The sequence below is a fragment of the Periplaneta americana genome, chromosome 4, assembly GCF_040183065.1.
Source record: "Periplaneta americana isolate PAMFEO1 chromosome 4, P.americana_PAMFEO1_priV1, whole genome shotgun sequence".
Classification (NCBI taxonomy): Eukaryota; Metazoa; Arthropoda; class Insecta; order Blattodea; family Blattidae; genus Periplaneta; species Periplaneta americana.
Genome location: NC_091120.1, coordinates 118,679,800 through 118,703,308, shown reverse-complemented (window position 1 = coordinate 118,703,308; position 23,509 = coordinate 118,679,800). Strand labels below are relative to the sequence as shown.

Here is a 23,509-nt window from a genome sequence, read left to right as displayed (position 1 = left end):
CAAACAACTTAAAAATGACCCTACAACACAATATCAAACATAATAAAGAACATAATAAACCAAAACAACACATAATACCCAATAATAAAAAAAAACAAATAAAACCAGAAGCACCCAGATGAAACACACTACCCAAAATACACAAAGGTAACATACTGTGACAGCCAAGTCGAGGCTCGATCACGCGTCCCGCAGAGGGCGGGGCGCACGAGAAAATGCGTCAAAGAGGGCTGCAGTCGCTAGGGTCTGGAGGGGCGCAACGCAAGAGGAGCGATGGCACTCTAGTCCGCGGCAGAGAGGGGGGAGTAAAGCAGCTGGTGACTGAGGAGAGAAATCCAGAGAATCCTAGATAGGTGCCATCTTCTGGAAATTTCGAGCAATCGTACTTTCTCGTAACTATGGTGTGGTTATAAATTACGACACTCGAGTGAACTTGAGCAGTGTTGTTATAGTCAGTGGACAGCAAGCCAGCCAGTCTTGTGTAGCAGTGAAGCCAGCTTGGAGACCGAAGTTCGACTTGAGTTGTGTCCGTAACTGTGGAGCCGGAAGTCCTGAGTTTGAGTGCAGTGGACCGCAGTTGGGGGACCTGAGTTCGAAGTTCAGCAGATTGTCTCTGAAGGTCTGGGGTTCGAGATACTGTGAACTCGAGTGACTGAGCTAGAAGAACTAGCCAAGGCAAACGAACTGTGAACTGAGAACCGACAGTTCTGATTTGTAAATAGTGCTTTGTGAACATTAGTTAAAATTAACAGTTCATTTTTGTTCTCAATAATCCAAGTAAATTGTCATTGTCGTGTGGAGTGCAAATCCCATTGTTGACGAGAGTAGAATTAAATTGTAGAAAGTGATTATTATTGTTGCTTTGAATAAAAGTTACATTGTTGAGTTGGAATAAATTTACAATACCAATCAGATCACTAATAAATTATTGAAATGCACCAGCACATAAATTAGCAACATACATAGACAAAATCATACGAAACAGCATAACACTTGTAAATTCCACAACAGTGAAGAGTAATAATACATAGACCTTGTAAACAAAAACAAGAATGCACACATCCCACACAGCGCAACACTAGCAACATTTGAAATAACCAACCTATACATTAACATACCAATAAAGGAAACACTGCACATACTAGAAAAAATGCTTAACAATAACAACATACCACAAAAACACATCAAATAAATCTTCCAAATTATAGGCACTACCACCAAGCAAAATTACTACACATACAACAAATACTACACCAAAATTGAAGGCCTACCCATGGGATCACCCATATCCAGCATCCTAGCCGAAATTTTCATACACAACATAGAATAGACACACATTCTAAATAAGGACAACAGCAAACACGCAGACATCATCATTTACTGGCATAGATACGTAGACGACATACTAATACTATACAAAGCAAACAAAAGACAGGTTGAAAACCTACAAAAATACATAAACAAATATACATCCAAAACTACACTACACACTAGAAACAGAAAACAACATCCATAAATTTCTTAGACATTAGACTACCGTAACAAAAACAGACAACAAACATATGTTCAAAATATACAGGAAACCCACTACCACGGTAACACACATACACAACACCTCCAATCACCCCACACAACACAAACACGCAGCATTCCAATCCATGATACACTCATCAACATTCCTCTGAGCTAACAAGACAAGGAAGAAATACACAATATCAAATACATAGCACAGGAAAATGTATAACAATCCCAACATAATAGACAACATCATAAGAAAGACTAAACGCAAACAAGAAAATGTAACACAAGAACAAAAGAAATACATCACATTAACGTACGAAAACAAGAACACATACAAAACTGCATCATCTTTCAAGAAACTAATATACCACATTGCATACAGAACACACTACAAAAACATCTTAACATACAGACAAGATACAGAAATAAATACAACTTAATAGGTGTATACAAACTATCATGCATTAGTTGCAGTGACTTCTACATTGGAGAGACTAGAAGATCATTTCAAACACATTACAAGGAACATATCACAGCCATAACCGAACTATACAACAACTCAACTCAATTTCAAAACACACATCCTTTTTGACACCATCATGAACACACCGCACCACAATAGGAAACCAGAAGATAGTGCGGGACTTTCACTAGGCTTTGGACAATGAAGAATATCACTTCGAAACTAGTCAGCCAGGTAATTTTCTCATATTAACACTGTAAACAAGATATAAAGTTAATAAGCAATTCCTTTTAATTGGTGTTTTCTGTAAGTTTTGAGTTTATGAAAATTTTCTCAGTTTAAATAGGTTTTCAGCCTGTAAAAGCATAATTTTTGACGTGTCCTCATCTTCTGTATCTCTAATAGTCTTTGAAACAAAAACTGTTAATTTTGTTCATACTTTATATTGATTATACATATTTCAAACGTAGTTTCACATGAACATTTATACACTATTTCTGAAGCACGGATATAAAATAGAGATTATGAAAATATATATATATTTTTAATTTGATACATTGATTATGTGCCTCACATGTCAAGGTTATTATAAGTAAGTGTAAAATTTTAAGGGTGTACGAGAGAGTTCAAAATAATAAAAAATATCTTGTAATAGTTGTTTAGTTTAGCTTTTTTACTGGTAACCCCTTTACCAGCATTGTGAACCATTTATCTATTCAGAGGACACCACGTGTAGGCAGCCTGCTTTATACTAAGCCAAACCCCAATAAGAAAAAGCATTCTCTATCCTATGGAAAACTGGATCCAATAAAGGAGCAGAATAACATGAAATCATACTCTATTCGGACACCACATTTTAATGAGAAGTTGTTGTTGTAGTAGTAGTGGCAGTGGCAGTGCCAGTCTCCATCTGCCATAGCATGCTGTTCATGTCTGCTTGGGAGTGAATATACACTCATCTAGCTATGCTGCCCACATTTCATTTAGGGGGTTAAAGTTGGAACACCAACCATTTTTGCCAAGTATATCTCAAAAGTGTTCGTGGGACTAAGATCTGACCTATGTATTGAATAATTTTAGATTTCGCATCCTGGCTTCGCGAAGATGTTCCCTGTAGTGAGCAGCATGGCAGTGGGCATTGTTATGTATAAAGATGAAATTTTTGCTGATTAATATGGTCATGCTGTTATTGTTCTTGCCACTTTTATTTAACTATTTCACCACCTTATTAGCTGAATGGTTAATTAATTAACATATTAACTTTTTGTACTGGAGATTCTTTTAAATCTAAAACAGAATTTATAGTAACAGTAATATGATTGGCTCTCTATTTTTCTGTTATTATTCAGCTAATTGTTATCTCAGACCATAAGGAAAAACTTGGTCTTGTCAACCAGCATAATGATGGCCCAGAACCAGACTGTTCCAAGTCCATTTTACTCCTTTTTTTTTTTTTTTTTTTCCAGAAGAGCTATTTTAAGCTCCTGACATTCAAAGCTTCATGAAACAATTTGGAATAGCATCATAGCAACCTTATGGAGAAAAATATTTACAATTTTGTTCGATTCATTTATGCAGACAAGAACTGGAACACAATGAAACAGATTTCTTTCTCATAAAAAGTTTGACTTAGAACAGTCTGATTCTCAGCCATTGATAATATATCTTTCAACATGTAGTCAAGTAGTCATTTGGCCAGCTGTATAAGCTATCAACACTGTGGTTTAGTAGTTATTGTGCTTGCCATTAAATTCATAGTAGGCAGATTGAAACCTGGGTGAGGTCGAAATTTTAAGCATTTCCTTTCAAAGAAAAGTTAAACTAGAGATTCCGTATTGTAGTTTTACAGCATGTAAACGAACCATAACTATGACGAAATTATTGGTGTACTGTTCCTTTCCATTATGTTCCTTACTTTGCAGACAGATGTCTTTGTAAGTCAACACCTTATGAAACTGTAAATACTTCCAATGTAAAATACGGGTAAAACACACTTATGTAAATATTACTGTTTAATTCTGGTGGATTATTTAGTCAGTTTGTTTACAGACAAAATACGAAACAGAAGTAGAGAAAAGTGGATTCACTAAGCATTCAAAGACTGCAGCTTTTATGAAAGCTAAATTAGAAGACCATATATGAAGTTTATATATTATATTTAGCTGCTTTAGCTGTTAGAATACTTATTTTTGGAGAATAAAAATGGAGCAAACATCATAATATAATACAGGACTTCTCTTATATGCACTGAGTGATGACGCGGTGTTCTGCTTCTTGATGGCTGGGCATATCGCAGCTGGCTGCACTCATACATTAACCCTGCAGTGTTTTGCTTCTCAGTGGCTGGACATGTCGCAGCTGGATGCACTCATCAATTAACTCTGCGGGTTTTGCTTCTCCTTGGCTGGGCATGTCGCAGCTGGCTGCCCTCATACATTAACCCAGTGATGTTCTGCTTCTCGGTGGCCAGACATGTCGCAGCTGACTGCACTCATACATTAACTCTGTGGTGTTTTGCTTCTCAGTGGCCGGGCATGTCGCAGCTGGCTGCACTCATACATTAACCCTGAGGTGTTTTGCTTCTTGGTGGCTTGGCATGTCGCAGCTGGCTGCACTCATACATTAATCCTGCGTTCTTTTGCTCCTCGGTGGCCGGCCGGCACACTCATACATTAACCCTGCTACTTAAAATGTGTATAAAATTGTATCTAATAGAATATGCTGGAAATGTCGTCCTCCCTTGACTAAGCAGACATTGTATCAGAAAAACACATTCTGATTGACATGATTAAGTTCGGCCACTGTAATGTTTCTGATTTCATTTCGTAGTCGGGCACTTGTCGAGTGCGGACGTGATTGTGGTGCCGCTCTGTCAGTCTTGTCCCGCTGCAAGCAATATGGCGTCTTCCAACCAATTTTGCAGAAGATGCAAGTCTAAAGTGTCGTCAGGTTTGAAATGTAGTAACTGTGAAAGTTTATTTCACAATAGTTGTGCAAAGGTATTTCCAAATATGAAAATTATTGACGAAAATTTAGTGCAGTGCTGCGAGAAGAAAGATGTGATCCAGCATTACATATCGACATTGACGAAGCATTTAATGAAGCTCTGTATTCTATCAGTGATAGTGATAATAAAATTGACATTCGTATTTTCAACTACGTGCTAAAACAGAAGGATACGAGAACTACAAGAAAGAATAAAATTGCTTGGTCAACATGTGGATCTTCTTACGAAACATACTGGGTTGGAAACCAACGTATGTCAAAACAAGATGGAGGCAACGGTGAACGAAGATGAAAACAGTGAAATAGTGAATTGCAATGACAACAGTATAATTGTCGGAAATAAATCTCTAAATCCAGTTGATTGTTCTGTTACTAAACAAAAAAAGACGGTTACAACTCAAGAAAGTTCTGTTAGTGCTCCCGACCTTCCACACTTAAAGAAAAATGGACGACAGTTGTAAGTAAAAATTGCAAACGAATGACAGTTATTGGAAAAAACTCTGACTCAAATCCAAGTAATAGCAAATTACAAGGTGTTCCTAAAATGGTTTCTATAGATTACCACCCTCAACAACATGTGAAGATGTGTTGAATTTTCTAAAGCCTAACTTTCCAAAAGTAAAATGTGAATCATTATCATCTAGAAATCCCGATATATATTCCTCATTCAAAGTAGATATCTATAATGATAATTTGGAGTTAGCCATGGATTCAAACATATGGCCTAGTAATGTTTGTGTATGTCGGTTTTTTCACCTGCGACAAAAAATTCTAGTAAACTAGTAACAGGGATCAACTCTGACAGGACAGGTACAAATTTCACGAATGGTATTAGGTTACTACATTGGAATGTTCAGAGTATGATGAACAAACTGGACTATATTATATCACTTGTCAATGAATTAGAAGTAGATATATTGTGTCTTGTCGAACATTGGCTTAGCAAGGAAGAATTATCCTTAATTAAAATCCCAGGCTATTATATTGCTAATTATTACTGTAGGAACCACAATCAGCATGGAGGTGTTGTAATTTATGTTAAAAATGAAATCTCAGCACGTAATGTTAATAACTTATAAATTTAGCAACTATTTATGATATTGAGATTTGTTGCACTTATATTCAAACTTATAATCTTGTTTGTGTTGCTTTATATCGTAGGCCTGACAGAAACAAAGCTAAATTCACTCTTTTTCTAGACAAATTAAGTGATATGATTAATTTGATATACAATTTTAAAACTTTAACATTGACTTCTGTACTAATACCAATGAGGTGGACGACCTTAAGACCCTGTTTGACAGTTATGGTCTTAGACTAGTAATATGTCAGCCAACTCGATCCGACTTAAACAACTCTCGAGGTACAGGGATTGACAATATTGTCACCACTATTCATAATGATAGATCTAATGTGGTAGTCACTCCGACTATTTTCTCCAACCACGACGCAATTTTATTTAAAGCCAATTTAACTAGGAATACGTTAACATCTGATGATTGTAACAATCCCACAACATACTCTCGTGTAATTAGTAACTTTACTATTCATTATTTTATTACTTTACTTATCGATATAAATTGGATTTTACTCTACAATATTGATAATATTAACGATAAAGCCAACTATTTTACAAATTTTTTAAAGAATGTAATTGATACTGCATTTCCTTTGATTCCTGTTAAACAAAGACACTGTAGACGTGGTTAGTGTTCCAAGTGGTTTACAAGTGAGCTTCGAGAGTTTAAAGAAACCTGTTTACTCTATTACAACCTAGTAACTTATCATGGAATGTCTGAACTTGGGGATAAATATAAGCGACTCAAACGTAAATACAAGAAGGCTATTAAAATGGCGAAAATGCTATTTTACTCTAATTTGATTAATTTCTCTGCTAATAAATCTAAGATTACGTGGTCTATAGTTTCTGAATTACTAAATAACAACTCTAAACCCAAGAACAAATATCCCGTCATAAATGCTGAAGAAATAAATAGCCATTTTATCTGTCAAGTAGATGAAATTGTTAATATGCTTAAAGGAAACGGTTATTCAACCTTTCTAAATAATTCACATAAACCTGGTACAATTTTTAAACTTAATTACGTTACTGTTCAGCAGATTTACACTGCTATTCTGAAACTTAGAAACAGTTCTTGTCCAGATGTTTATGGTATAAGTCCAAAAATCATCAAAACTGCTGCTAATTTTATCTGTGAGCCATTCACTCATATTTTCAACAATTGTATTGATAAATGCACCTTTCCAGACATCTTTAAATATTCCAAAGTTATATTCCGATCCGTAAAAAAGGTAATCAGTTAGATTATTCAAATTATAGGCCAATTAGTATAATACCTACACTTTCAAGGTATTTGAAATCTTATTACATAATCAAATTACAGATTACTTTGAATACAATCGTCTGTTTGTTAATCAGTATGGTTTTAGATCCTCCCACAATACAATTGAAGCCATAGTTAAATTTGTGGAGAAGTGCTTCAGTGTTTTAAAAAACTCCAGGTTAATGTTAGGCCGTTTTTACGATTTTACAAAAGCTTTTGATACCATTTCTCACGATATACTCATACAAAAACTGAAATTTTATGATTTTAATAATTCTAGTACCATGTTTTCAAATTCTTATTTAACAGGCAGACACCAATCTGTTTACTGTAATGGTGCAATGTTTCAATTTAAACCTGTCAAGTTTGGTGTCCCACAGGGTTCCGTTCTTGGTCCCGTGCTCTTCATTATATATGAGCCGTTCAGAGCAAAAGTGGTGTAAGTCAAAATTGACTTACACCACTTCTGCTCTGAACGGCTCAAATAAATAATATACAAAATACAATTCCTACTTTCTCTTTGTTTTTTTTTCTCTCTCTCAATCTCTCTGTTCTTCGTATATACATATACAGGAAAAATATATATTCATGTCATTTAAATTTATATAATAACGACCGAATCATTAGCCTAGTTTATATGAGCCGTTCAGAGCAAAAGTAGTGTAAGTCAAAATTGACTTACACCACTTCTGCTCTGGATGGCTCATATATTAACGACTTCCCAGACAGCATTGAGGACTGCCTTGACACTTTCATGTTTGCTGATGATTTGGCACTTGGAATTTCTCAGGATAATGATGTTTTGATGAAAAAACAGCTTGACAACACATCGTTCAGGATAAAAGACTGGTGTGATGCCAATAAACGTAGCATCAACTCTAATAAGACTGTAGATATTAAATTTTCTTTTAACAGAAATATTACTGACCTGTCTTCCTCAGTTAAATTCCTGGGCATTCACCTCGAAGCCGGTCTGGGCTGGAGTACACACATAGAATATCTTGTTAATAAAATTAATAAAGGAATTTTCATGTTACGAATCCTCAAACAAACAATTCTTTACTTCTTTACTTACGGTTTATTATGCCCATATTTACAGTCACTTAAGTTACGGGACGCTTTTGTGGGGTAACCATACTTCGGTTTCTAACTTGTTTATTCTTCAAAAGAGAGCAGTGAGAATTATTTGTGGTGTCTCTTCTAGAACTCAATGTAAACCACTTTTTGTTCAACTTGGAATACTTACGTTGCCGTCAATGTTTATTCTCGATTGCCTTCTGTATGTTAAGCATAATGTGCACAATCTTCCTACTTGTTCATCTATTCATAATTATTCTACCCGTTCCAGACTTGACATATATTTCACCAAGTACAAATATAATACCACAAGCAATAGTTTTATTTCCATATCTTATAAACTTTATAACTCTTTACCATTGCATATAAAAAACACGTCATATTATACTTTCAGAAGGATGGTGAGCAGGACATTGATGGCAAATCCATTCTACAGTGTTAATGATTTTAGCAGTATCACGTTTTAGATACTCTTTGTTTTAACCTCATGTAATTGACAAATTTGTACATTTTTAACCTGATTTTATACTATTTCTTTTAAAATATTTAACCTGTTTTTGTGATTATCTGATGATTATATATTTATTTTTTATTTTATTTTTACATTTATTCATATTGTAGTAGCCATGTATTATATATTTCTACTTTGACGTTATCTATGGTTGTAAATCACTGAATGACATTAAATTCTATCTATCTATCTATCTATCTATCTATCTATCTATCTATCTATCTATCTATCTATCTATCTATCTATCTATCTATCTATCTATCTATCTATCTATCTATCTATCTCTCTGTCTGTCTGTCTGTCTGTCTATCTATCTATCTATCTCTGTCTGTCTATCTATCTATCTATCTATCTATCTATCTATCTATCTATCTATCTATCTATCTATCTATCTATCTATCTATCTATCTATCTATCTCTCTATCTGTCTCTCTGTCTCTCTGTCCGTCCGTCCGTCCGTCCATCCGTCTATCTATCTATCTATCTATCTATCTATCTATCTATCTATCTATCTATCTATCTATCTATCTATCTAATTATCTATCTATCTAATTATCTATCTATCTAATTATCTATCTATCTAATTATCTATCTATCTATCTGTCTGTCTGTCTGTCTGTCTGTCTGTCTGTCTGTCTGTCTGTCTGTCTGTCTGTCTGTCTGTCTGTCTGTCTATCTATCTATCTATCTCTCTCTCTCTCTCTGTCTGTCTGTCTGTCTGTCTGTCTGTCTGTCTGTCTCTCTATCTATCTATCTATCTATCTATCTATCTATCTATCTATCTATCTATCTATCTATCTCTCTCTCTCTCTCTCTGTCTGTCTGTCTGTCTCTCTATCTATCTATCTATCTATCTATCTCTCTCTCTCTCTCTCTCTGTCTGTCTGTCTGTCTGTCTGTCTGTCTGTCTGTCTGTCTCTCTGTCTATCTCTCTGTCTATCTGTCTATCTGTCTATCTATCTATCTGTCTATCTATCTGTCTATCTGTCTATCTATCTATCTATCTATCTATCTATCTATCTATCTATCTATCTATCTATCTATCTATCTATCTATCTGTCTATCTGTCTATCTGTCTATCTGTCTATCTGTCTATCTGTCTATCTGTCTCTCTGTCTCTCTGTCTCTCTGTCTCTCTGTCTCTCTGTCTGTCTGTCTGTCTGTCTGTCTCTCTGTCTGTCTGTCTGTCTGTCTGTCTGTCTGTCTGTCTGTCTGTCTGTCTGTCTGTCTGTCTGTCTGTCTGTCTGTCTGTCTGTCTATCACAATAATTAAAATGCTCAATTTAAGAACAATGAATAGTAGACAAAGTGTCTTCTACTCATAAAAAATCGGACTGATTAATCGTTTTGTGCTAACAGCACACCAAACTCCAACTTTTCTAACATGAAGAGGGATTTCTTGTACACAATGTGGATTTTCAGAACACCAATAGCGAGTGTTTTGATTGTTCACACGAGCAGTCAGGTAGAACCATGCCTCAATCGAAAAGAACACAAGCTGTGAGTCCATTAAACCTTCAGTCTCTGATAAAAAAACCACTCTCTCACTTTGTCTACTCTTCATTGTTCTTAAATTGAGTATTTTTTAATTATTGTAAGATTAGATATCATATATACTGGCAGAACAAATGAAATCAGAAACATTACAGTGGCCGAACTCAATCATGTCAATCAGAATGTGTTTTCTCGATACAACGCATGTTTAACAGAGGGAGAACGACATTTCAAGCATCTTCTATAAGTTACGATTTTATACACGTTTTAAGTAGCGGGATTCATGTATGTGTGCAGCCAGCTGCGACATGCCCAGCCACCGAGAAGTAAAACACTGCGCCAGCAGTCACTACATAATATTAGAAGCCCTGTATGTTTATATAGAATGTTGAAGCTTTGCTATTTGATAAGCATTTTATATTTCGTTTTGTTGACATATTACCTCCTATTTTCACTACAGGATCGTAAAGCAGATCTTATTATCCACTCATATGTGGACGATATTATGGTTCAACTGATGAAGTTGTTGGATGAACCCATCTCTGAATATAGTAGTGAGAAAGATCCAACAAAATTCATTCCTGGTGGCAGTGAACCATTCATTGATTGGACAATTCCAGACAAATGTGTGAAAGTAATGAGATTAATATATGAAGGAAAATGCTGCAAACAGTCAAGAAAAAGAAGTATAAAAATTGATAATGAAAGGAAAGATGAGTCCATGGAATTTAAGAATGTTAAGAAAATCAAACCAGAAGAAGAAGAAGAAGAATACAGTGACAATGGAGCTGACACTAAAGAAACAACATCAAATGGAACCACAACAGAAGTTGTTGTAAGTAGTGTATGTGAAAGTGACTCTTTCAGAATTGTAAATGAAAACGAAAGAGACTTAACAAGTCACACAGCCTGTGAAGTTGTTAAAAAAGATAATGAACCATCTGAAGTGATTTTGGAAACTTCTCAAAATTTATCAAGTGAACGTTTACATATAAATATAATAGACATAGGAGCAGTTGAGGTACAGTCCTAGGTAATTAAGGTAATATCGGAGGTATCATTGAAACTAAAATATAGCCAAAATGTATTGTGGTATGTGCGTATTTCACAGTGTTTAAGCAAGAAATTTTAATGACTGATATCTCTACTATATCATAAAGCTCTTAAGTGACCACTATGTCACATCTTTCTAATTTTAATTTCCTTAATGATCTTTGATTTACTGGATGATGAAGATAGAATGGCATCGAAATTAAATATTACAGAAATTATAAACAAGTTATTATTAATTCCAAAAATATTTCTCTAATATTATCTTGCTGATTTCACCTCAAAAAAGAAAGTAAATTAATGTATTACTTTGTGTAAAGTTCTATAAAATATATGAGGTGTTTCATAGTAAGTGTAAACATTTTAAAAACATAATTTAGGAGCTACAATAAAACTGGTATGTCCTTTATTACTTTCTCAGGCAGTACTTTATTTGAAAGTTGTAGTGAAAAGAAACACAAACACTACATAATAGAAGTAATTTCTACAATAATACCTACATCCCAGAATTCATAGACAGAAACGTGCTTATTGCTGCAATGACACTGAACCTATTCAACTCATTTTGAATAGCTTTAGAATCACATTCAGTTTTTTGTTATAGTTCTGCTGTGTTTGGAAAGTTTTTGCATACAATACTTATTTTAGGCAACCGAAGATGGAAATACACAATTTTCAAGTTTGATGTTATGGCTGGCCAACATATTGGTCCTGTATGATTCATGCATTTATTTGGATAGAGAGTATTGAGATTCCTCTTGTTGATTGAAATGTATGGGAGCATTATTGTGCACAAATCATAAATGAGTTCATGTAAGGAGAGAAAAAGTTAATGTTTCTTTTCCCTTAAAAAACCTCAGAAAAAGTATTACATTTTAGCCATATTTTCTACTTATAATAAACTTCATCTGTAAAATGTTTGTATTTATGAAATATCGAGAAGTACCGGTAAACATCTCGCAGAACATTTCTATCCATGATGTTAGTATGTTGTAGTATTCAAAAGCCTTTCATTAAAAGGATTGGTATTTTTAAGATTTTTTATGTTTGCAGGAAGGTATAAGATAATATGTTATTAATTGAGAGTTAAGTGGTTGTTTATATCGAATGTATTAAATGTTCTCTTTCTAACACGTACAAATACAAATGTTATGCCATTCTTGGCAAGCACAAAGGACCAAGACATGAGAATGCCATTTTCTGTTAAGTGTTTCTGTAGTATTTTCATTATGAATCTTAAAAATGGAGGTACAGTATGTACAGTGCTCTCATTTTATGAGGAAACTTCGTGTTAACAACTTAGGTCGGATGACTTGCTGAACGGATGACTACTGCGTTCGACTCCTGCTCACACTTATCAGGATTTCTGATGCCACTATTACACTTATAATGGAAAAGAAATGATTTTACTGAAAGAGCTGGCACTCTCAGGATATTATAGGAAAACTACATGGTTACTGAACTTAGGTTCTATACTGAATTAGATGTGAATGGAACTATACTTGATTTATTAAATATGTACAAATATACATAATGAGTTACTTACATGGTATATCTCTTGTCTCTGCTGACGCCATTACGATTTTCTTCTTGGTTGTCGATCCCTCCCGACCATGTCACTATCCGACTGTATCACTGTCTGCCCCAATTTGGTACCACCCACGCTATTCATCAGGTGAGATGGACTTTAAACCCCTTTTTTGTTTATACATGCTTGAAGATGTTGTCTTAATCAAACATCTGTTTCAAGTAATTCGATTCAGTGCAATACAGTGATAAGTCACTTTAATGAGACTACGTGTAAGAAAAGAGTGCAAACAATGCGTGATTTAATTTAACAAATTAAAATGCATGCTTTATTCCACTGGACCAATGTGATTGATTAGTCTAGCTGTGATTCGTGGCATAAGAATACTTTTATCACAGTCAGTGATTACCGCATGCGCGACATAACTCTATAATGCTGGCTAAGCATCTATCTACTTTGCAAGCTGGGATTGCATTGTGTATCTGCTTAAGGCGGTGTATGCTGCTGATGCCTTTCCAGACTGTCTCAAATTTAACATTTCAAGGAAATCATGCTACAGGGCATTCTTTAGTCCTGGGACATAACATTCGCATCATTCGTTAAATTCGTGGACTTATATTCTCTAGTTGCAATTCTGTTGTTGCTAAATGTCTTGATCTGCTGGTAGTAACAGAAGAAGCTCCTCGCCGGTGCAAGTGCGACACACAGGAAAGTATATGTCGGGGTGTCACTGTAATCTAGTTTCCTCATAAAAAAAAAAGAGCACTGTACATGTGGTAGCTAAGGTTACTCGTACAAAAATACTGGAGTGCAATACCGCGAATGACGTCATTGCCAAGTATCTAGGCATTGGACCAACAACAATATTGTATCTAAGCAGTTAAATAACATTGACAACTGTTCGTATTTCCTACAACTCTGCTAACCTGTTATGTTGTCATTGTCATGGCATAGTACAGCCACATCAGACTACAGGGCACGTCTGGAAAGTTGCAAGCACTGTAATAACTACGTAATAGACTGAGAACAATAATATTTGTATTACCATGTAACTCGTAATATGTACTGCCTTCTGAAGAAGAAAACAACATAACAATGGATAAACTGACAATAACCTAAACAATTTTGATCTTTGTACAATAGTTATATAAATCATACTGTCTTTCTTTCCGAACAATAAAACGTTATAATAGAATTAATGATATATACATAAACTGACCTTCCTATGTTCAGTACATTGCAAATTAAGATGTTAATTCTTATGAAATATTACTTTTAAGGCATTCTGCCTAGGACTCATGTTATGAAATGTATGCTGGTTCGAGTCCTCATGGAGGAAGAAATTTTTCTCATTAAATTTCAGCCAGTGTATAGGATCAGTGCCCATCTAGCATCATGATGCACTTCGGAAGATACGATAGGTATAGCAAAATCCAGTCACAAAAGCCAGCTATAACAGCTGGGAGGATCATCATATTAAAGGAGCAGTCTGCGATAAAATTCTATATTTCGATTATATAATAGGATGTTTACCAAAGTAATCCTTGGATTAACAGCGTTTGTCGCATCACTCTACACCTTTTAGTTTGCCAAATATTAAAGGTTTTACTGCAAGCTCTGACGCCATAACCACTGATCGCTTCATAAGACTGCGTTGTAGTTCCGTTTGACATACAGCGTAGAACGAGTAAATATATATTCATACATTACAATCAGTTATTATTAACACACTTAGAACCTATCACATGCATATACTGTAGTAATAATAATAATAACTTACCCATTTTGAATTTCGTACTCATAGTGATTAGAACAACTTGGGTCTGGTAAGGGTTCAAACTGAAAAGGTTTAATATGTCGATCCATTATAACCTAAGTCAATGCCTTCACTTGAGTGAGTGAATGTATGTGAGACGTGAAATATTCGTTATGAATAGACTGCAAATACGTGTTTATCTCACGTCAACACTAAATTAGTACATGGTTTATATTATTCTATTGCGTCATAGTTGTTGAGTCACACGGTTTAGGCACGAAGCTATGTTTGGGGGAACCTCTAAAACATGTGGATCATCGAATTGCGGCAGTTGATAACCAGAACTACTTCCAAGACATTTTTCTGTATAGTATCTTCTCCCCACGCATTTTTCTTCCAGCTGTATGTTTTGTCTTCCACCCATCGTTTAGTGGCTTTAGAATACTGGAGTCTGGAGCCAGTTACATCTCTTTTCACGTTGTAATTATGGTCCATTATCGCAATCATAGTTCTTGTTACCATTCCACCATATGGAAAGTGTTTTCTCTTAGGAGTGTAAAGCAATCTCTCGTTATGGTATGATTCTAATTTGCTGGTGTGACAAAATTGATTAGTCTGATTTAGGTCTTTTAAAAGGGCAGGGCTACATACAACATTTTTCAGAGCATTGTAATCGCTGGATCCAGATTCGATCCATTCCCTCTCACTATTGTATTGGTGAATGTGTGCACATTTTTTATTATGTCTCTGTTTCTCCCCATTCGTGTATATTACAAACATGATTTAATACAGAAATGAATCTGTCTTCTAAGTCGTCAGAATCACCTTCACATGTAGCACAAGACCACATAGGTGATTTATGATGCTCTCTTTCCACATTTGTGCGGCATCTTTAAGCTTTTTGCCATGTGCCAAATGTCAAATTGATAGCCCATCCATTCATATTTGGTCCTTATCAATTTCCTAATTCCTCTATGGCGGTCTGATAGAAAGAGGGTAATGTTCATTTTTTCTTTTAGGCGATCTAGAACTTTTTCGCATGCTGCTTCGCCTACAATTAGACCTTTTTGCAGAACTACGAAGTCTATAATCTTATCTGAATCGAGGTCCATTACTCTGTAAGTCACATATTTTGCACTGTAACTAGGTGAGTCAAATTGGCCATCACCGCGATTCACACATTTTTATCTTTTAGGGAATTGATAAGTTGTTCATGAATCTGAAAGTAAGTACATCTGACTGTTGGTTCTACGAATTTTGAAATTATTTTATAAAATGTTGTCTTGCCGATGAAACATAGTTGTAAAGTTTTTGAAAATTTTTCAAACAATTTGTATCTTATATCGCACAAGTATAACGCAGAACTCACTGCTATGCTTCATCTCTGTTCGGACTTCCACTCCCAATTACGGGCATTAACTTTCAGCAATGGTCCTATTGTTTCTACCAAATATTTGTAAAAGAGGAATGACAAATATTACAGAAGAAAAACAAAATTTGTAACGCTGACCAGAATAAATAAAAAAAAAAAAAACACTTTGACTCCCTATTTACTTTCTGTTTCATGTGTAGCGTCCCCGGAACCTGATGAATTAGAATTTGAAGTTTCTTCTTCTATTTGAAAATATGTCTCTAATTCAGTTTCTGCTCCCCCACATCTGATTCACCACACACATTTCTTAGCGTCTCGCACCCTATCTCACACTGCACAGCTTTGTTTATATTAGGTTCTTGTGAATTTTCAGCCTCATCGAGAACTACACACACGTCAATATTTTCAGCTATAGGTGCATCACTGCAACTTGCTATTGCTTCTTTGACGACCTTCTTTCATTTATAAGCAGAGGAGCGCACAGATCAGAACTGTCTTGGGGAGATTCTCCTTTCAAAAATAGGAAAGAGACAGAAGTTTTCTTCATTTTCGTAGGAGTTCTATTGTCTTTCATTAAACGTCTTTTTAGTAAAGACGATTTTTCAAAATCAGTTTCACGGAAATGGTTGGAACACACAATAGTAGTTTTCGATAGTGTAAAACCTTTTCTGTTGATTTTCTTCACCCATGTTTTAAATCTTTGCAGTAACTTTTCTCTATTCGGAAATACATGAAATGATATCCCTTCTTCATGTTCTGTTTTTGTTGTTCCTTCTGAACACGAAAAATCACAACACCACGGCATTTTAAACTGTATTACGATACAATTTCTTCTGTTTAGTCTACTGTAGTTCAAAATCGTTCATATAAAAGAAAATACGTCTACATAAAACCACAACATTGGTATGTGCTGGTTTTATGATTAAATGAAAAGCAAAACATGACTTCACACAATCATAACTAAGTCCGAAATTCTGTTCACGTTTACTACGGCCAGAGAAGATTATTTATTTTAATACAAAGCGCTGCACTGCACTCGCTCATGTTCTCGGTCTACTACGCAATCACATCAGTTCAGTGGCTGTGATGTCATAAGTATTTGTGCAGAGTCAGTAACTCAAGAACCATGCCTCGCATTGACATGCGGCAAATTACATTCTACTTAGGTTGAAAAACGTGTTTGATTAAAGCCAACTGAAACGACCTGCCTCTGTTTAATTTTAATTTATTTACAATTTTACCCTGCTGCCAACCGTACAATAGGGTCGATAGTCTCATGGGTGAGGTGGAACAAATAAAACACTTAGCACAAGAAATAAATTATCTGATAACATTTATTAGATTACCCTTCCGGTAATAAGAATATAAACAAAATGGATGCAGCTGAAATTAAGCCAACTATAAATCTACCGAACCTTTGGGACTGGCTTTCCTAATAATCTACACTCACTTGACATTTGCCATTACACACAAGAGCCACACAATCTGTAATAACAGATTATAAGTATAAGTTAACTGATTCACAATCCTATCCATCATGAATGTGGCAGAAAGTACCAAATCAAAGCAAGAAGAACTAATAGAAAATATACAACTGACGAATGCCAGCGGAATCTTTTAAATAAATGTAAATTACGTAATACCCTGTATGAACGCAAATGTACATATATTAATTAAAAGAAACATACAATTACTTATGTTGAAAAACCTGTTACAATCGTAGGTAGGCCAGTCTCGATACCAAGCAACAATGGTCTCCCTCCAACCATCATGCCACCATCATCAAAGAATTCCAATACCCCACAGCTCGGCCACGCTTCCACATGTAGTTAGCGACCAACCCAGATCGAGTCCCAACTGCAGCAGTTCACGTCTCTGCCCAGACCAGGTTATCCGTGATTCCATCACAGATCACCGCTAAACAAACTCCCAGCTCTCAATGGCTGTCCCACAACCATTCTCTCCGAGGGTCGTTTTTAGACTCTCCACATCGCATCAACTGTTCCTCACCGAAAAACGGACGCTAATTAATAAATAATGAGAACAGAGCTAATGAAAATCAAAAACCCATATCACGTGATAAATTAAACTCGTTCCTTATACGTGAGAAGTATCAGACCATGAATGGCGGAAAGAAGAACAAAGCCATCTATGAAAAGGAACAACGAGACCTAAAATGACGGATAGGACACCATCTATGAGAAGTAAGGGTAACTAACAACAGGAAATAACATGAATAAGGAAGAAGAAAGAAAAATAAAGAAGGAAACACAGAGTGCCGAAAATAAAACTGCACACAACTTAATTTTATCGCGGACTGCTCCTTTCACTACACAATACCTTCATTCTGGTTGAATGATCGTCCATCTCTGCTTCGGCATGTGGACGTGAGGCCAGCAACCAGCTGGTTGGTTTTGGCTGTTAAGGGCTGTAACACCACTATTATTACTTTTTTAAAACAACAAATTAATTTAGGATACAGACTAAAGACATTAACTCAGGAGTGCATTAGTGCTGTTTTTTATGTTAAGGAGCTTTCTAGTTATAAATGAACATTAGTAGACCTAAGTATTTTAAGTTAGTGTTCCTTCAGTACATGTGAGTAATGTCCTTCTACATTACTGAGTCCAACCTTTATTGGATCAAAAACCACATAGAGCTGTCACCCTCCATATTATCCAGATTGCCTTCGGCCCATGTAGTCCAGATAAGCAGGACTCTACTGTATATACTGTATACTTGATTCAGTTCAGCACTCCATTATTTTCACTTTCTTAACCATGATTATTTCATTGTATCTGTTGGAGATGAACCTCTTCAACAATTTACGTCTCCAGAGGTATCAGCGATAGGGGATTTAGTTCAGTCATTAGCTATCAATTGGCAAGTAACAATGTATATTCAGAGCGGAAAACGCTGACCTTTAACTCCTTACCGCCAAAATTGGTGCAGAGCACACAGGGAACTTTCTGTCATATCGTCACTGCACCTCTAAAATCCGCTATGTGTTTTTACAAGGAATTTCAGGAGAAAGAAAACACATTGTCAATTTTAATTTCCTTGATTTTCAAAGCTACTTTCGGTATAATTTTGTTGTGAATATCATTTTTTGTGCTCGTGCAGTCTACTTAAGTTCGTTCTCTGAGCAAACAGGGAAATATGTCCGCACCTAGTCACAGTCTAATATATACAGTCGCGCAACTTCAACACTTTTTTTTGCCAACATTCGCGACACTAGCGCCCAAACGGCAGGCAAGGCACTGGTCATAGGGTTGATACAGTCTCGTTCAGCCAGCACGTGCTTTAAAGGGATGCGACATGTTACAATGCGTCGGAATAAAGGCAATTTGTGCAATGACACAAAATTGCAGTAACAACAAGTTTAAGTCTCCGAATTTGTAGTTCTTCAGATTCCCTAAAAACCAAGAGAGAATCATAACTCAGTCATAACCAATAATCCATATTGTAGGTAGCCTACGTATTATGTTCTATAAAACATTTATTAGTTATCAGTTATCAGTGTTTTTCTCTTTATATTTTTCAAAAGTTGAAAGTTATATTGCATTCAAGTAGGAATCATGGTGTTAATTTTTCAAGAATTCATGGAGTATTGTAATCCTTTTGCAAAATATTCATTTCTTCAATAAATCCAGACTGTGTCGATAAATTTCTGATGTGTTGGTGTAGATTCATGTGGCAGATGTATTAAATTCTCAAGAAATAAAAGAGCCTTTTTTAATTTAATATAAAAAGCAATATTTTCTGTAATAACCTGCATGACTTTTATTGGTGTTTATTTTACATTTCCTGTGATTATTTGAGCCGTTCAGAGCAGAAGTGGTGTAAGTCAAAATTAGGTAATGAGGTTTAAAGTAAAAATTCTGTAAAATACAGCGCAAAGTAGCAATTAATATATCCTTCGTGCTATTCACTGACTACTGATAGTTTAAATAAATTCAATATTAACTGCTACTTTGCGCTGTAATTTACAGAATCATTACCCATTTTTGACTTACACCACTTCTGCTCTGAAAATAAAATTAAGCCTACATTTTCTGAGTTAATTGAAGTTACAATTTTTTCAACAAAATTGTGTGTTCATTTATATGTTCTCACCTACGTCATATTAACAGTAAGTGCATGTCATTTACGTATTATAGAGGCAGGATAAGTTAAAATTAAGCTTATGTGTGAAAACTGGAAATGTAATGTAAAATTCTGTAAACTTGTCATAAAAATTTAAACCATAATATCAGCACTATTTGTGACTCAAAATAATAAAGGAAATACCGGTTCTTAAGAAATGGAAAAATAATGAAATTCATAAATCATTGTCTGTCATATTAAGGTTTAAATCCTCCCTTTTTTATTTTCAAGTTTACTTCAGCGGCCGAGTTTACCCCAATTTGCGGTATGGAAAATAGTTAATTTCTCAGGAAATAGGGAGAGGAGTTCACCACGCGATGTACCCTACAATTTTGAAGCTACTAATTTTTACTCTTCTCACAGGAAATATAGAGTTCCAATGATTCATAAATATATTTAGGAATGAATTAACCGTCCACGTACGAACAATTATATTATTTCAAACCATGATACATGATCAGGGCCATGATTCAGTTGTAAGGAGCAGAAAGAATTAAGTTTATTCCCAGCTTCTGAAACTTGTAGATTAACTGCGTGTGAAATTCTTCTAGGATTCTGAAGTAAAATTAATAAATACACTTACTGTATAGCATAAAAATATACAATAAATTACGCAAAACCCGTTTTCTAATGTGTTATATGTCATATGCACACTTTTAACTTGCCTGCCGCTAGAGGGCTACTGTCGCGCCAGCTGTCAAATGTTTGCATATTTTATACGTATGAGTTGCGCGACTGTATATATTAGACTGTGACCTAGTAAAGGACGGACGACATTTCTTTCTTCTTCTTTGCGCGCATAGACTGCGCCCAACGAGTTAGAAAGAGAAGACTATAGAGTGGCTATGTTGTCCTGTACAGCGCTCTTTGCGGTGCCACCGCGAAACACGGCAGATCTGAGCTAAGCGCCCACCTTTGTAAAAATTCGTCTGCTTACAATGTTGTATAACGGAGGTAAAAACTACAAATAAACGAAGAAAAAACATGCCTGTTGTGTGTGCTCCATATAACTGCAATGTCAAAAGGAAACAGACATCTGATATATCATATTTCATGTAAATTTTATGAAGTTAAGTCTATAGTTTTGTTAATTAGCAGCATTTGTTTTCATGCATAAATGTGTAACAACGCCCGGCATAAACAAAATAAATGGTTCACTGGTAATGCACTTAAACTAAATACGAATAAAACCAATACAATTCCGTTTCAGACGCAGTGAAAAACAAATAGCAGTACAATATTAAAACTGTATTTCGACACCGGCATCCTTTATTTCTGCTCCTGTCCTTACTGCTTATACAAGAAGACGATGAGCTGTAGCTTATAAGAAGTAGGCCTATTTCGAAGACAAACGATTAATCAAATAAAAGGTTCACTAGTAGTAAAGTTAAACTAAATACGGATAAAACTGCTACAATTCCGTTTCAAACCTAGTAATAGCAATCAAATATTAAAATTGTATTTCAACACTCACATCCAAAATAACGCAAAACTCTGGGGTAGGTCGTATTGTTGTTAGTATTTTGACTGGAAGGACATGAAAGAACATAATTGAGCACCCACGTGCAATAATGGGGTAAGTATGAATATATTTCGTAACTACTTACCCCATTATTGTACGTGGGTGCTCAATTATACACTAATAATTATCTGTGGTGCCACAGCCCTTGAAAGGCTCAGACAGACCAGCCGGCTGTTGGCCTCACGTTCACATTTCGATAATAATTATACTTTACTGTAACAAAAAAACTGAAAGCGTGTTTTGTCATGTTTCACCCACGTTACAAGCTTGGAGGTAAAGGTTGTTTACTACAGATAGGGCCTACGTTCATTCTATATCTTATGGTATAGTAAATAGTTTTGCAACGTGTAGAGACTGGGAAAACAATTTAATAAAATCATCCGAATCACACTCGTTCATTTTATAGGCAATCTTGCAGGTCGCATTTAAAAGAACCTAGGAATATTAACATATTCTTCAGTATATTTGCTGGGACTTCTTGTCATACTACATGACAATTTTGCTTAGGTTATTCTTTTAAGCATTCCTTCTAGGAATAGCTCAAGTGTTTTAAATTTAGCGTACAAAAGTTTAGATTAAGTTCTTAGCACGTATTTGACGAAATACTAGGTTTTTCCACTTCAGTTTAATTGATTTATGCAAACGAAATTAAGACAGCTGACGATTCTATTGTCAGTTATCACCACGCCCACTTTGTTTTGGGCGCATAAGTTCATTACCGACGGTCGTTCAATTTTCTTCAAACATGGCGGCGCAATGACCACTCTATATCTTTCTCTTTCTAACTCGTTGACTGCGCCACCGGCCGCCTGCTTGCCGCGCGGGGTAAGAGACAAAAAGCAAAAGTGAAAGAACTCGGTGAAGCCAAAGACGTTTTATAGTTTAACCTATACTCACTACGAGCGCTGTTCCTCGACCAAAAATTGAACACTTTCGCGCATCTCCATCTTGGGGCAGAGAGTCATGTGACTACAATATGTTTACATCACAATTCCGCTTAATTTGAAATAACATAGAAGGTTATTCAGTATTATTGAATGTGTTAGGAGTAAGTGCGTATTAATTTTATCAATAGTGTGTGTGTATATAGTGTTTATATAGTTTAAATGAATCGCACAGTGTAGGTCTACTATTGTGCTACATATGAGGCCTATACATTTAGTGTTTATATAGTATTTTAATCATATTATAAGTGAAACCATCGTGTGCCCTTGTGCTGCATACAACTGCATACTAAATCAATTTTATTTATGAATCAATAGGTGAGTGCAAAATAAATCTGATTAAGTATTTTCATATTATCTAGATATGGCCTAGTTACAATATTTTGACATTCTTGTACATATTCGATTTAATAATAACAGTTGATGCATTTCCTTGTTTATTAAAATATTTATTATTAGGCCTAAGCAAAATGCACACAGTGTGCAAGATTAAGTTGATGTCCTAACTCGATTAATGAAATATTTCAGGAACTCCATCGGTACAGATTTGATGAATTGCGTAAATATGAATAGGCCTGTTCACGAAGACAAGAATTTTTAATTCACAGCTTTAGCATAACAGCTTAATATTTGTTGTTCACAAAGATGACGATTACTGGCTGACAGTTCCAGTTTCTCCAATTATTTGCTGTTGTAGACTACTACAGGAATGCAGGTGATTACGTTTCACTGTTTATATTTGTTTTCATCCTTGTTACTCTTTTAGCTTATATTT

The 23,509-nt window shown here is 35.3% G+C and overlaps 1 protein-coding gene across 4 annotated transcripts in view; it reads left to right on the top strand.

Moving 5' to 3' along the window:
* The window catches only part of Sirt6 (sirtuin 6), a 101,366-nt gene extending 87,177 nt beyond the window's left edge, over nucleotides 1-14,189 (top strand). For all 4 annotated transcript variants that reach the window (XM_069823881.1, XM_069823880.1, XM_069823883.1 and 1 more), the window contains one exon: nucleotides 10,877-14,189. In XM_069823881.1, the coding sequence (XP_069679982.1) occupies nucleotides 10,877-11,449 (573 nt within the window). In that variant the 3' untranslated portion in view covers nucleotides 11,450-14,189. The remainder of the gene's footprint in view (nucleotides 1-10,876) is intronic.
* The last annotated feature ends 9,320 nt before the right edge of the window (nucleotides 14,190-23,509 follow it).